Here is a 14861-nt window from a genome sequence, read left to right as displayed (position 1 = left end):
AAATGTTCACTTAGACTCACGGATGAAGTGATTCGATTTGGGTGGTCAAAGGTCATGGTGACTGTGAACTTATATTTCTGTGAATGCAATATATCACAAACACCTGGAGGGACTGAATCTGCATCAATGGTGGAGGCTTAAGACAACGGGACATTGGTTCTAGTCTCTTAAAACAAATCCTGGAGGAGGAAATGTTTAACTCACAGTAACATGAGAACAAACAGTCTGAGAAAAACACAGGTAGCTAAATGACTCGGACTTGTAATTTTTAGTTTTGGACCATTGGGTGTTTTTGTAGACGTCAGATTGAAACGTCGTCCAGTGCGGAAGTGACACAAAGTGTTTGGAAATCTGCTCGAACAATGAAACTCGGTTGCAAAACACAGCGCAGGCCAGGAAGTGAGTTTTGAAATCCTGGCATCACGTCACATGTGAGGTAAACATGGAGCGGACACAAATTATTCATCCTGTAACTGCAGCTGAGATCATTTTATTTTGAAGAAAAGATCCTCCTCCCTCTCGGCTCTGTGTGGTGAACTGACTGAGGCGGACTTGACATTTGAAAACGTTTGATTCCAGTGGAAGTGACGACACAAACACGCTGACATAATTGTAAGTAAAGATTATGCTGAGGCGCCCTCTAGTGGAAGTGAAAGGACATCACAGTTATTATGAGTGCGTGTGAACGTTTGTGTGTTGCAATAGTTCACTTTCCATATTTGTCACTTGATATGTGCAAATTAAAACTAAACTTAAACTACTTATAACAAACTTTATGTCTGTGTGTTTAGTGAAGAAGGTTAATCACCGTGGTTCTGTTCATTTCTTTGCTTTAAAAATCCCTTTAAAAAACAACAAACACGTTTTTTCATCTCTTAACTCAATCAAAATTAAACCTAAACCCCATAAACTAAATTACAGAGTCTGACATGTGTGTGAATTTGTGTGGCTTGCATTGGTATTGGTGCCAGGTATTACTCATGTTGTGGGGACCTAAATCTATTTACACACACACACACACATTTGTCTTCCGTATGTGGACAAAAAAGTGAGTCCACGTAATGTACGTTTTTAAACTTGAAGATATGTTTTAAGGTTTCGGTTTGATTAAAGTTCGGTTTAAACAAGTAGAAACTATGGTTGAGGTTAGAGTTAGTCTCTAACTGTCCTGTGTAGTCATGGAGACACTGCTGTGTGTGTGTGTGTTACTGTGTTACTGTGTTACTGTGTTAGCGTGTGTGTGCATATGATTGCAAAAGGAGGAAGTTTCAAATACAGCCCTTCAACTTCTTCCCTCTTACAAAACCCTTCACGTCCATTTTCACACCTTCGACCTGTTGCAACTTCTTCCATCTAACTTGTGGTGTACTTTACACCATTCACACGCCAATGACACAAGTTGTGCTGTTTAGGAGACGAAACACAAACACAACACAACACAGGAAGGAGAGATGAGTGCAGAAGTGAAGGGAGAGAGAGAGAGAGAGAGAGCGAGGGAGGAAGAAAGAGAGGCAGCAGAGGGAGGGGAGCGAGGGAGGTAACAGTTTCCTGTCATCTCTGCACCTTCCCCTCCGAGTGTGTTTCTGTCAGCGAGCACAGACGAAGCTGAGCGGAACAGGATGCAGGCGATCAAATGTGTGGTCGTGGGAGATGGGTATGACATTTATTTATCTTCAACTTTACCTACTTTGTTATAACGGAAATCAAGATGTCGTCAAGATGTTGAATCTTGAAGTGTTAACTCAGCCGGTGTGTGATGGGGCTGTTTGGGGCCTTGGCCTCAGAGTTGAGGGGTTTTCTTCATAGATTGATCAACTTGTGTTTTAATGTGTTTGCTAAAAGACACTCCTGGACTCTTCAAACTCATGAGAGAACAGTGTGTCCGGTGATACGTGTCAAGCTGTAGGCGTGTGTTTGACAGCGCTGATTCACAGTGATGGGGCCTGATGAGGAGAACAGGCCACAACATGCAGGGAAATGCTTTAACGCAGCGCCGGCTCCGAGCAGAGGCTCTTACTGCAGATGGAAAACGAGAGAGGAGCTCCAGAAAAGAAAGAAAATGGAGGCTCTACTTTGTTAAAGCTGGACAATGTGAAACTCTTAAGATTTAAAAACCTTCTGCACCGTCTAAAGATTTAGAAGATTCAAACTTCTACGCTACTCTCTGTCCTTTAAGGTGGAGCAACAGTGTCATTTGTCGTGATGGGAAATTGTGAAGCGGAAGTGGTGAAGTCGTTGCTGCGGCGTGATCGATAAATAAAATTAGACACTTACAGGACGCACGCTTTACAGGACTGTGTGTGTTGAGCTTCCTGTTTGCGCTGAATGTGACACTGTGATTTAAAACTATAAAGTTAAGCTTTCATGACTTATTTAGGTGAACACACTAAAAGAAAGTTGCAAAGTTCCCCAAAAAAGAAGAAGCATTTATTTACGTCAAAGTGACAAATCCCTCTAGTGGTCGTAGAAATTAAGGCTTTTTATCTCAGACTTTATCCAATCTCCTAAAAGTTACATTTTTATGTAACTAAAATCACAACACCAAATATGTTTTGGTAGGAAACGTAAATGCGATCAGATTAAAGTTGTTTTTAACAGCTACAAAGTAGTGAATTGTTGACAGATATTATCAGAATTTCTGATCTATTTCGAGTGAGAACAGCATCATAAATGTTTTTTAGACATTCAGAGCACTTGGTTAAGTTTGAGGAATAATCCTGTTGTGGTTTTAAATTTTCAGGGACAACATGTTTAAGTAAATTTGACCAAGACATCGATCTTTGTCCAACCTTAACCAACACGTTTTGTCTGTGAGACACCACACCTCATTTATTTATTCATCCACAGCTGTGCACATCTGGACAATCGCAGCAGAAAGTAGTAATTTGACTGTTTTCTGAAATTGCTGGAGGACGAAAAGATAAATTCAGAATACAGTTGAAAACCCATGAAGGAGCTTTCCGGAACCGACCATGCAGCACTTCTGAGAGCGTCCAGACACTTTTCAGTTGTAGCTGGTGTTGGCGTTACAAGTCATTGCGGAAATATAGAAGCAGTTTTGACTTTATTTGTGCTCATTTGGGGTTTTCCACCAAACAAAGAAGTTGAATTTCGTTGAGACAGCAGAGAAACTTCATCCCCCTGCAGCTGCTTGTGTGTGAACACGTGTCGATGTCTCTCTGTGTGACTAAAGAGATGTGAAGCAGAGAGAGGAGGAAGTTGTAGAAAGTCGGCTGCTGATAGATCAAACCTTGTGTAACACGTGCATGTTTAATGGATCTATGGATGGATCACATCTCGGTCACTAGAAGCGTTAAACTCTGATTTTAAAATCTCGTAACACACAAACAATCTCATGCTGGCAAACTCAAATTAATCAAAAAGCTAAATAACATCACAGTATTTTAGATTCTAGTGTGTCACCCCCCCCCCCCCCCCCCCCCAAAAAAAAAATGACGCAGCGATAAAATGAGAAGGAAAAGAACATTTTATTGTATTTAAACACTGTTGTATTATTTGGCTTTTTGATGAATTTTAGTTTTGGTTTGGAACATTCAAACTGGGTAAACATCAACCAGCTTATCTGAAGAGAATCAAGCTGATACAGAAAAAGAGAAGAATCGTGTCATGTCAACAAACATAAAGGAGATATTACCCATAATCCTCTGCTTCCTGAACCAGAAGAGCTGATGCTGTAACAAATCCAACAAACTCTGTTTAGAATTCTTCACATTTCCAGAGTTTCCTGCTGAATATTGGAGATAAACTCTGGTTTTTAATAACTTCTGAGTCTTTTTAACTGATCTACCATCAAACTCATTTTAATCAAGCTGCGGCTTTAAGGTCAAAGATAAAAAGATATAAAACTACTTTCATGTAAACAAACATGATCAGATTTGTTTCCTGCATCCTGTATTTTTTTGGACTGGACCAAGCAGAGGAAAACGGGGGTGTCTCGAACAAAGATGCACAAAATGACGAAAAAAGTGGTGTTTTGATGCGATGCTGACGAGAGCCCAAAACAAGAGGCTGCACACGAAGACAGAAACAAGGAGGAGGAGATGAAAATGAGACGGAAACGGAGACGGAGCGAGAATGAGTCTCCTTTGAAGAGTTGGCTGAGATAAAAGCAGATAACGAGGGATGGTGTGAGAGGAGGAGAGGAACTTTGATGGAAAACCAGATAGAGAGCGGACACAGAGAGATCAGACGTGGACGTTTTTTTTCTTCTTCACTTTGGCTGGTTCCTGTTTTCAGCTTCTGAAACAGATCAGTTCCTTTTTTCGCTCACACACAACCACAAAAGACAAACACACACACACACACACACACACACACACACACGCTGGTATGTCTATACTTCTGACAGAAAACACTCCCCAATCCTAACAATAAAAACGTTACTTTTGACCTCTCACTGTCGTCGTACAAACAAAGTCTTGATCCTAAAAAACTACAAAAACTAAAACTCCAACAGTCATCCTTCGACAAAGAGTTGAGCCAAATCCATGAGCTTTATCTTGAATTTAGATTTCGTCTATATACTTGAGAATCTGAAGGTAAATTTCATCCCCACAGACAAACCACAAGCAGAACAGTTGGGGATTTGGGTTCCTGAGCTGCAGATTACACAGTTTCGAGATGAGCTTCCCCTGCTGAAGATGCATTTCTCTGTGTGTGTGTGTGTGTGTGTGTGTGTGTGTGTGTGTGTGTGTGTGTGTGTGTGTGTGTGTGTGTGTGTGTGTGTGTGTGTGTGAAGACGAGTTCTGGTGATGTGGTTGAAACGCTGACAGCAAAGCTCTGGAACAAAATAAGAACAAGGCCAGTCGATACTTGTTTGATCGGCTCTACCCCGCTGTGGAAGTCGAGACGAGCCGACCGCTTCTGCCCCTGGAATCTTAAAATCCAAACAAGAGTTGACCTGTGATACCCTGTGTTGACCAGTCGGAGCCTAAACTCAGAGATGTCAGTGCATGTGACTGATGAAAGCTGTCCCACAATGCAGTGCAGAAAGAGAAAGGGACGAGCCCCTCACAGTTGAGCGGCAGCGGCATTTTGAAGTCATAGTGTGAGTGATGTCGGTCGGTGCACGTCTTGCATCATTTCCTGTCACCACTCGATGTTTCAAAAAGAAGAACAGAGTGAAAAATAGTCTCATTGTACATATTACATACTGTTGTTATATATATATATATATATTTGTGACGTGGGACAAAGATTGTGTCCCTCCCACCTTTATTCTTTATCTCTTGCTTCAGACTTTATAGCCTCAGACGTTATTGTCTTCATCAAAAAAATGTGTTTTTACTTGTTTGATTCAGAGCTGTCGGAAAAACATGTCTCCTCATCAGCTACACAACCAATGCCTTCCCCGGGGAATACATTCCTACTGTGTGAGTATGACACACACACACACACACACACACACACACACACACACACACACACACACACACACGCTCTCTCTCTCTCTCTCTCTCTCTCTCTCTCTCTCTCTCTCTCTCTGTCTGAATGTAAATGAAAAACAGTAAAATTACAACAATTAAATATGTAGCTGCACTTACGGGATTTATCATTATGAACACACATGCATTGCACACGTCTTAATATCACACACACACACACACACACACACACACACACACACACACACACACACACACACACAGATGTCTGACAGGTTCGGACTGGCAGCAGCCTGATTAAACCCCGGCAGCTACAGTAAAGACAGAGGCTGAATGATTCCACTAAAGTGCTGCTGCTTTGTTTGCTGAGCTCGCAATTATTAGATCTTTATAGGAAGAAATTAAATAACAAACTTATTTAATAAAGGGTGATGTGAGGAATAAAATTAAGTAATTTAAAGTAGAACTCCTTAAAAGTCGCCTGTTCACAAAAGCTTAAAAAACAAAAAGGTGTTTCATTTCTGACCTTCTTGGTGTGAAGGAAACTTGGTACCATGAAAAAGGTTTTATATAAATCCAAATTATCATTATGATCACAAATATTGTTATGAAATTGATATAGAAATAAAATATAGTTAGATAAAGAAAAAAACCAGGGAGTTGGTCATATAACTGTAGGTGTCAGCCAATAACAATAATAATCATAATAATAGCAATTATAATTCAGCTGCATTTGTATATTACTTTTCTTAACAAAAATATACAAAGTGCTTCACAAGAGGATAAAACTACAATAAAATTTAATAGAAATGCAAATAAATAAAATATCAAAAGCATAAATAATTTAATTTACTGAAGTTGTGAAATTACTTAATAAAAAAATCTGACACAATCAAAGAGGTTGGAAGAGTCCCAATGACTTTATATTGGTCTATACATGGTAATAACACACACACACACACACAAACACACACACACACACACGCACACACACACACACACACACACACACACGCACACACACACACACACACACACACACACACAGCAGATGAGCAGATTTCAGTGTCTCCACATGGAGGCAGTGCTGCATTAACATCACAGACTCGGTGGTTATTTTCAATAAGAAAGAAGCTCACAGTTTCCAATGAGCTTCTCTAATCACCAGCTCCTGCTCTCCGTCTAATTCTAAGAACCCAACGTGACATTTGTATTACGAATTACAAATGATTGACGGTTTGGAATCACCCTTTAAATGACTGTCTGACTCTCGAGGCGGCTGATTGATCGACCGCTGACCTTCTCGCTCCCCACAGGTTCGACAACTACTCGGCTAATGTGATGGTGGACAGCAAACCCGTCAACCTGGGCCTGTGGGATACAGCGGGACAGGAAGACTACGACAGGCTCCGCCCGCTGTCCTACCCACAGACGGTACACACACACACACACACACACACACACACACACACACACACACACACACACACACACACACACACACACACATACGCATAGATGGATAGATGGATGGATGGATGGATGGAGTCAGAGTTCAATAGAAAATATAAGACACACTTTGTCTCCCGCTGGTTTCAGAGAGTTCCTGATCAATAAAAAAATACAGCAGCCTGTCGTATGTCTCATTAAATTCAAAGACAGGGAAAGACAAGACAAGAACAGACGAGAAGTTACTGAGGAAGCGGCTGAAGCATACGGCGGAAACACACAGATAGGAATTTCATTTGGAACTTAGTAATGGACGATGTGACCGTAGCGTAGCAAAGCAACGACGTGAAGGAAACAGAAATGAATCACACACATAGTTATCGACAGGTGTAAATATGCAATAGGCCTATTCACGATTATGGAGGATGCTATTCGGAGTGAGATGTTTCTCCATGAAACCCAGAGTGATTTGTATTTCATCCTTTAATGGATTACGTTCTATAACTTAGTGAAAATATATGGCTACTAACTTACGTGGTTTGTCCAGAGCTTTCCTTCCCCCCGGCTGTGGTCCTCATCAGCATCACGTCCTCAGCAGTAGTTGAAGGTTCTAGATCAATACACAGATTGAAATATGTTCAACAGCATGAAGGAAATGAGTGAAACACACACACACACACACACACACACACACACACACACATATATTCTGTACAAACAATATCTACATCTGTGAGAGATACTTTTCAGTGTGAGAGTATTCTCCAGTTTCTCCATGAAACAAGAGGAAATCATGTGACGTGTACTTCATTCCATAAAATTGATTGAATTCTGTGAAAACGTAATCATACACAGTTACGTTTAGAGTCCCCCCCCCCCCACAAAATGTGTCCCTTTATCAGCATCACTTGCTCAGTTGTCATGGAGATGGAGTGGTTATTATTCCGTGGCGGGTGAAGTGATAACAGAAATCAATTTCATGAGACACAAGTGATGAGGGAGTAAAAGCACGTTGCTATAAGTTTAATGGTTTTTAAAAGACCATTAGAAATCATGAAAACAATATGTTTTACCAATTCCTGCTCACGCTGCGTCAGTTTGGTCAAATCTATCTCATCTTCACCTTCTCGTTGTTCATCTACAGTATCTCTTCATCGTCTCTCCTCTTCCTCCTCCCCTCGTTTCCTGCAGGATGTTTTCCTGATCTGTTTCTCCCTGGTGAGCCCGGCCTCCTACGAGAACGTCAGAGCTAAGGTGAGTCTTGACACCTGAAAACTATACATTTAACATTAAAAAAAGGTAGTCCTCAAATATCCTTGACTGTCGGTATCACATGGAAGAAACTTGATGCTTGCTTCTCTTCCTACACGTGTTTTAAATGATCGAGACTGTTGGATAGAACTTGTTCCCGTGTGCATCACCACTTTATGTGTCATCGATGATATTCTCCAACACTGTGTCTGACTGTTGAACAATGATTCACACGAACAAACCACATCTACTTGAAGTCACACAAGTTATGATCTTCTATTTTTGTTTTCTTAAAATCTCAGTTATATTTACATTATAGCTACAACACATGCAGTTGCAGCCCTTTGCCAGTGAGGGGTGCTGCAGCCCCCTCACCAACGCTACTTCCAGCGTCCTGAAAACTCATCCGTCAATTTATTAATCTTTTGTTTAATTGATGACAAAACTCTGTCAGAATGTTATATGCAGTTTGTCTGGGACCAATCGAATTAGCTTATTTCTGTTCAACTTAATATAAACATTAATTTAAATGTATAGGGTGTAGAATTTAGTGACATCTAGTGGTGAAGTGTCATGTTGCAGCTGAACACCCCTCACCTCACACTCCCCTTCCAAACATGAAGAGAACCTGTGGTAACCTTCAGTTGTCATAAAAACTCAAAATGTTTAATTTGTCCAGTCTGGGCTACTGTAAAAAAAACATGGCTGCCTCCACAGAGAGGACCCGATCTTGATATAATAAAAAATATCGTAATATAAAGTATTTCAATATTAAGGTCCCACTCTAGGGTCAAGAAAACAACAATTTGTACAATCTAGATGAAACACACTCGTGAAAACATCACCAGGATTATTTTCATATTCAGTTTCTTCCAATTGCTTCTTCCACCTAAATCTTACACACTGGACCTTTAACATTAATTTAACATATTTAAAGGTATAATGGTATAAACAGGGGACAACAGAAGCTGGATCCAGTGATTGTTTGGCTAATAAGTGACTTCATCTGTTAATCAATAATCAAAACTGTTGCAGATTGATATTCTAAATGATTGATTGGTCATCTCAGGTCATAGACTTGTGATTTCCGTCCTCCCCTCCATGTTCCACTCCTGCTTTTTCCGATTCAGCGTCATGCGGGTTAACGAGAAGACACCAGCTTCATTGTGAGACGAGACCTTTCATGTTCGGGCACTCTCTAACGAAGTGCTCTCGAGGTTAAGGCTTTCATTCACGAGCTCCAACGAGCCGAGCTTCAACGGCAGCTCCTTCATTGTTGACCTCTCTCCGAACCAGTCGCACATCTTCATTCAGCCCAGTCCGTCCTATAGGAAGACAAAGGGGGGTGACGTCGTGAATATTGATCAGACTCGCTTTTAGTGAGATTCACCGCCACTGCGTCCTTCAGTGTGAATCCCAAGTAAGTCGCCATGGTAACAAGGAGCTGGAGAGGTACCGCAGAAGTGGGTCCTGGTAGATGAAATGGCGAGGAAGGAATTTAAAAGGAGGAGCAGGTTATGAGGAGGTAAAAAAAGAAAACGCTGGTGAAACTTCAATGTAGTGGGAAGAGGACGGAAGAGGTGGATCGGATCCGACTTTCTTCATCATTATGAGATCGTCGTTTTTTTCAACATTTTCCTTGATTTCTCAGGGAGTTACACGTGGATCTAGATGGAAAACTGAAAATCAGACATCATCAAGGGAACTGATATTTATGAGAGTTTGGTGTGGATCCGGATAAAAATCCAGATGTGGTGAATTTTAATGTGGTTTCACAAGGAGACTGAAGTATGAGCTCATTCGGTCATGACAACAACTGCCACTGTTTTCACTAATTGGGTGTTTTATTAACAACATCTTCGGGATCCTTGTAAAACCCCTTGAATAGTTACATCCATATATGTCCATACAGAAACATATTGCACATGATTCTGAATCAACGAGACCAAAGTCCTGGCATCTGTCAATGTCTCAGAGCAAAATAAAACTGGATCAAACTAAATGAGAGCTTCTCTTGGCATTTTGAACTCGGCCGTTTCGCTAATTCAGAAAAACAGAGCTGAATTTTTTCTCAAGTAAATTCAATATATATCAGAAAGTCTTTACTTCCTCATATCGCCATCTGCAGCCGATCCCAATTCCAGGTTGTTCGGCCTCTAATTCCGAGACTTTGTCTGGTTTAAAAAAAAAAATAAACTAGACAGCTTCACAATCCGTCTTTAATCAGTTTTAGAAAGCTCATTTGTCTTTCCCGTGTGTGGGTGTTAACGAGTATCGACAGCGAGCGGCCGGAGCAGCTAAATGTCGAGCAAATCAAAGGGAAATGACACGGTGGAGTATCGATTAGCAGCCTCCTGTGCACGCAACGTCCATCCATCACCAATCAGACTGTATTCAAACTGTGCTGCATTACATGACGCACGGTCAAGCGAGAGAAAAGAGCAGACAGATTGGTGCGGCGCTTAACAACCACCATTTTGTGGCATTAAAAGGAAATTAAATCTTTTATTTCACGACTGATGCGCCACAGGAAAACATGAAAAGTGAAAGAAGATAAATTACACAAACAGTGAATATTAGTGGAATTCTTTACGTCTTCTGTTGAGTGGGACTTTGTTTTATGCTGTAAAGTCAGATTCACTTCATTTCTTGAGTCAAATCTCAGAGGCTTGAGAAAAGCCAAATATAAAGTTAATTTAAAAGGAGTTAAAGAGACAGGAGCTGAAACCAAGTGTTTCAGACAGAGGCTGAAAAGAGGAGCTGCAGCAATCTGCGGAAAGTGATGTAAACCTTCTCAGGTAATAACACAAATTAGAATTATCAACCTGATTATGATTAGAACATGTTTCCTTTGGCTAAATCAAGATAATTCAAGTTCAAATCAGATGGACTCAAGAAATCCAGGAATTTGAATCACGGAGTGGTTAAAAACTTTAGCTCTTCACAGTGAGACAGTTGAAAAACTGAGTCTAAAAAGCAGCAGTATGATTCATCAGGTTTTACCCACAATCCCCCACATTGGATTTGCCAAATCCAAAACTACGACTGTCGCTGGTGTGCGAGCGCTAAAAGAGAATCGGCTTAATTCCTCCAGCCGATACTGATCTTTAATTTGCTCACCGAGGGAAATGGATGGAGGGAGAATGAAAGAGGCAAAGAGAAGAGGGAGAGACAGACGTCCGAGGGTTGAAAAGGGACAAGTGAAGGAGAGATCAAAGGGAAAAAGAAGGGAGATACTGGGAGAGAGATAGAAAGATGTTGATACAGGACTGAAAATAAAATACTTCATCTTGGGGCCTAAACACTGACTTACAGCCATTTCTTCTTCTCATTCTTACATGTTTAAATTGTTCGCCTTATTTCATGACAATTCCTAAAAACTCCCTCATCTAACTTCACATTCTTTCCAATTTTTCCTCTTTCTTCTCGTCTCCCGTCTTCTTCTCACCTCCCCCTCTTCTGTGTTTGCCTCCGTCCGATTCCAGTGGTACCCGGAGGTTCGTCACCACTGCCCCTCCACACCCATCATCCTGGTGGGCACCAAGCTGGATCTGCGGGACGAGAAGGACACTATTGAGAAGCTGAAGGAGAAGAAGCTCTCACCGATCACCTATCCTCACGGCCTGGCTCTGGCAAAGGATATAGGTCAGTCCCACGTTGATGAGGTTCTCTCAGGTCTTGTTTGACTGTGGCCTCTGTAGATGTAGAGAATGTGGTCCACACATAAAGCTTTGCCTCTGATGTTGGTTGATTTGGTGCCATTACTGTGGTGATATTGACTCTACGGACAGTGTAAGCACATATGAGACATGGTCGATAATTATCCTCTCTTCAAGATGAAAGTCACTGGTGATCAAAACGTCGTGAGACGTTGTGAGAGAGTAAAAACACCTTTTGAGCAGCTGCACGTTAGAGGATTTACAATTTTAGAAACGTGAGAGACCACAGAAGTCACACACAAGACAAGATTTGTCCGGAACGTAAGACCACACACGTGTTTGTAGAAAATTAACGATTCCAGAAGCTTCTTCCAGGTCCTGACTCAACTGGTACCATTAAGATTAGCTTGTAAACCCCATCATGACATTTCACCCAAACAAACCTGGCAGAAACCTTAACAGTTGAAGGTGCACTCTGACTTTTAAGTTTGATCCATGTTCCTTTCACTGGAGTGGGCAGAGGTTCTGACTCCTGCTGAAGACAGCCACCAGGGGGCGGTGGAGGTTTCACTTCTGAGGCGCTGCCCTGTCGTCATGAAGGGTCACGCAGCGTTTCTTTTCAAACACGCCTAAGACACACATTTAGATGCACTAGTCTTCTTGTCTATGCCTCCGCCTGATCCCTTCATTCATCCTTCATGTCTCACCTGAGTGGTTTTGTTTACATGTATAGACGCAGTGAAATACCTGGAGTGCTCGGCTCTGACCCAGCGTGGTCTGAAGACTGTGTTTGATGAGGCCATCCGGGCCGTGCTCTGCCCCCAGCCCACCAAGGTCAAGAAGAAGCCCTGCTCACTGCTGTAAATGGTGAGAAACTGAAAGGTCAAAGCGAGGGCAAAGTGTGGGAGTATCCTTAATGGTTCATTCATTCATTTCCTTTCCCTGGATCTGAAGTCTACACAACTTATAAGAGAAAGAAAACATCAGTCACACAAATTGACAAGACAAAGACAGAGAGAGTGAGAGAGATCGATGGAGTGAGCTCTGAAAATAAAGGCTGATTCTCGCCGAGGAATTTCTCCAGTGTCACGTTTGACATGTGAAATAAAAGTTGCGATCACAGACCCAGGGTAATTAACTGTCTCTTCAAGGCAGATTTTCAATTTGTCACGTGGAGGACAGATATAATGTAGTGATCTGGAAAACGCAGCAATAATGTGACAGGCAACAAACCAATAAGCCTTTTCTCCACAGGAGGTACATTAACAACGGAATAACAAAGTCCAAATAAAAAAAAAAGGATCCAAGTTTGAGCTTTTAAATTTCATCTTTTGTTTTTTCAGATTCTTCCAGGACCAGGGAGACGAGAGGAAGAGATTCAAACTGCTGAGCCCGGGTTTTAAGAAGAACATTTGAAATGTCTGTAATATTTCTAAGAGAAAAACACAACTAGATTTCCACTAGTTAAAAAAACAAACAAACATGCTTTCGCAGTCGTAAAACAATGGTACAATACTTTCTGTACAGCGGGACTGAATCTTAAAGTTCATTTTATACGCAGCAGCAGCATTTACCACATCTCTGTAAGATAAGACCATTTTATTAGAGTGTATCACCCAGATCACAGATTGTAGATGAATCCACACTTCCTGCTTTTGTTTGCACTTCTGGGGCCCAGAGTAAATAAAGGTGTCTTGTGCCTCTTGAATATTTGTTCGAGTGAAAACATGGAGCCGCAGTAAGATTATCTGACGATGTGCTTTCAGCTGTTGATGTACGAGCGCTAACGATTAAGAATAAGGATTAGGATTTAGTTTTGTGTAAGTAGGGAAGTGAACAATGTTTTTCAATTAACAATTATTGACAAATGTATCCTTTGTTGTGATATGAAAATAAAAGATCTGTATCTTTAACATTATCCTTTCAAGCATCATGGTGGGGGACACCCGGGACAACTATCTCAGTCGGGTCAATTAAGAGACTCCAATTAACATAACCCCATTGGATTGTGGGAGAAAACCTACACAGCGGCTGTGTCCGAAATCACCCACTCTAGCGCACCACGTCGTACGGATGTTAATAGAAGCAGAGCAGCGCGTCGCAGCACAAACTGCAGGAAACCAGTTTATTTCTATATTTAAGGATGGTCATTCAATATGTTTTTTTGTTTAAGTGTAAAATAAACCTTTACTGTGGGATTTTCCACCGGCCGACGTTGTTGTTTTTGTTGTTGTACGTCAAAATCCTGTGACAATGACGTCAGCGTATAGTTATCTCTATGTAGAAGTCACTATATGGTCAAGTAGGGAATAGTGAGGGAGTGATTTCAGACACAGCCGGGGAGACACAACATGCAAACTCCACAAACCAGGATTCGAACAAAGAACCTTGCTATGAAACATCCGGGTTAACCACTTCACCACCATGCCGACCTTCCAAGCCTTTAAAGAGCAGCACTTTGAAAGTTTGCAGCCCCCATCTCACCCCCTCCCATCGGCCCTCTCGCCAGCGCTGCGTGGCAAAATATCCAGAATCGAAATGACGGTTTCTACACACGTGCCGCTGCGACGGTCAAGTGTGGCGTCGCATCTTCATGTTGTCTGCAGCCGTCTGTACGCCGCGCCAGACATGCATCATCATCATCATCATCATCATCATCACCTGCACCATCCCAGCAGTGAGACGAATGAGCAGCACGTGGAGGGTCTGACTCACAAACATTACGCTGCTTCGGATCACATTTCTACCATCTGGCACAGACATCATCCATCTCACTTCGCCTGAGACACCGGGACAGTGGCATCAATCTGACTTCTGTGTTTCGGGCTGATAAACAGACTGATTAATGGAATAAATGAAGGTCAACATCGCTCATTATTTGTTTAAGTGTGTGTCTGGGAGAACAAATGATCCTGTGTGGGTTGAATACACAATCAGATGCACAACGACTGCACCACCATATCATGATAAGTACACTTTAGAAAACAGTAAACGGCCAAAAGAGTTCAAACATTTATCTTGACCTCATAAATCCTTCAACTGTTTGTTCCTGAATGAACATAATGGATTGTAGGTTTTAGTTTATAAAGAATCGTGG

General features: G+C 41.6%; 1 protein-coding gene across 1 annotated transcript; it reads left to right on the top strand.

Annotated features, from left to right (window-relative positions):
- Positions 1-1497: 1497 nt before the first annotated feature.
- On the top strand, positions 1498-13472 carry rac2 (Rac family small GTPase 2). The gene is made up of 7 exons (XM_034581753.1): positions 1498-1654; positions 5322-5393; positions 6722-6839; positions 8046-8108; positions 11591-11750; positions 12498-12631; positions 13108-13472. The coding sequence occupies exons 1-6, from the start codon at positions 1620-1622 to the stop codon at positions 12626-12628; spliced, it is 579 nt and encodes a 192-aa protein (XP_034437644.1). The 5' UTR covers positions 1498-1619; the 3' UTR covers positions 12629-12631; positions 13108-13472.
- Positions 13473-14861: the final 1389 nt, after the last annotated feature.

This window comes from Hippoglossus hippoglossus, chromosome 1, assembly GCF_009819705.1.
Source record: "Hippoglossus hippoglossus isolate fHipHip1 chromosome 1, fHipHip1.pri, whole genome shotgun sequence".
Classification (NCBI taxonomy): Eukaryota; Metazoa; Chordata; class Actinopteri; order Pleuronectiformes; family Pleuronectidae; genus Hippoglossus; species Hippoglossus hippoglossus.
The sequence above is the reverse complement of the archived record's forward strand: the minus strand, read 5'-3'. Positions and strand labels throughout refer to the sequence as shown.

Bases quoted from the DNA above. Each gene is read 5' to 3' on its own strand.
- rac2 (XM_034581753.1), top strand. From the start codon at position 1,620: ATGCAGGCGATCAAATGTGTGGTCGTGGGAGATGG. The intron at 6,840-8,045 runs GTACACACACAC...CGTTTCCTGCAG, and splicing joins CGCTGTCCTACCCACAGACG to GATGTTTTCCTGATCTGTTT. The intron at 11,751-12,497 runs GTCAGTCCCACG...TTACATGTATAG, and splicing joins GGCTCTGGCAAAGGATATAG to ACGCAGTGAAATACCTGGAG.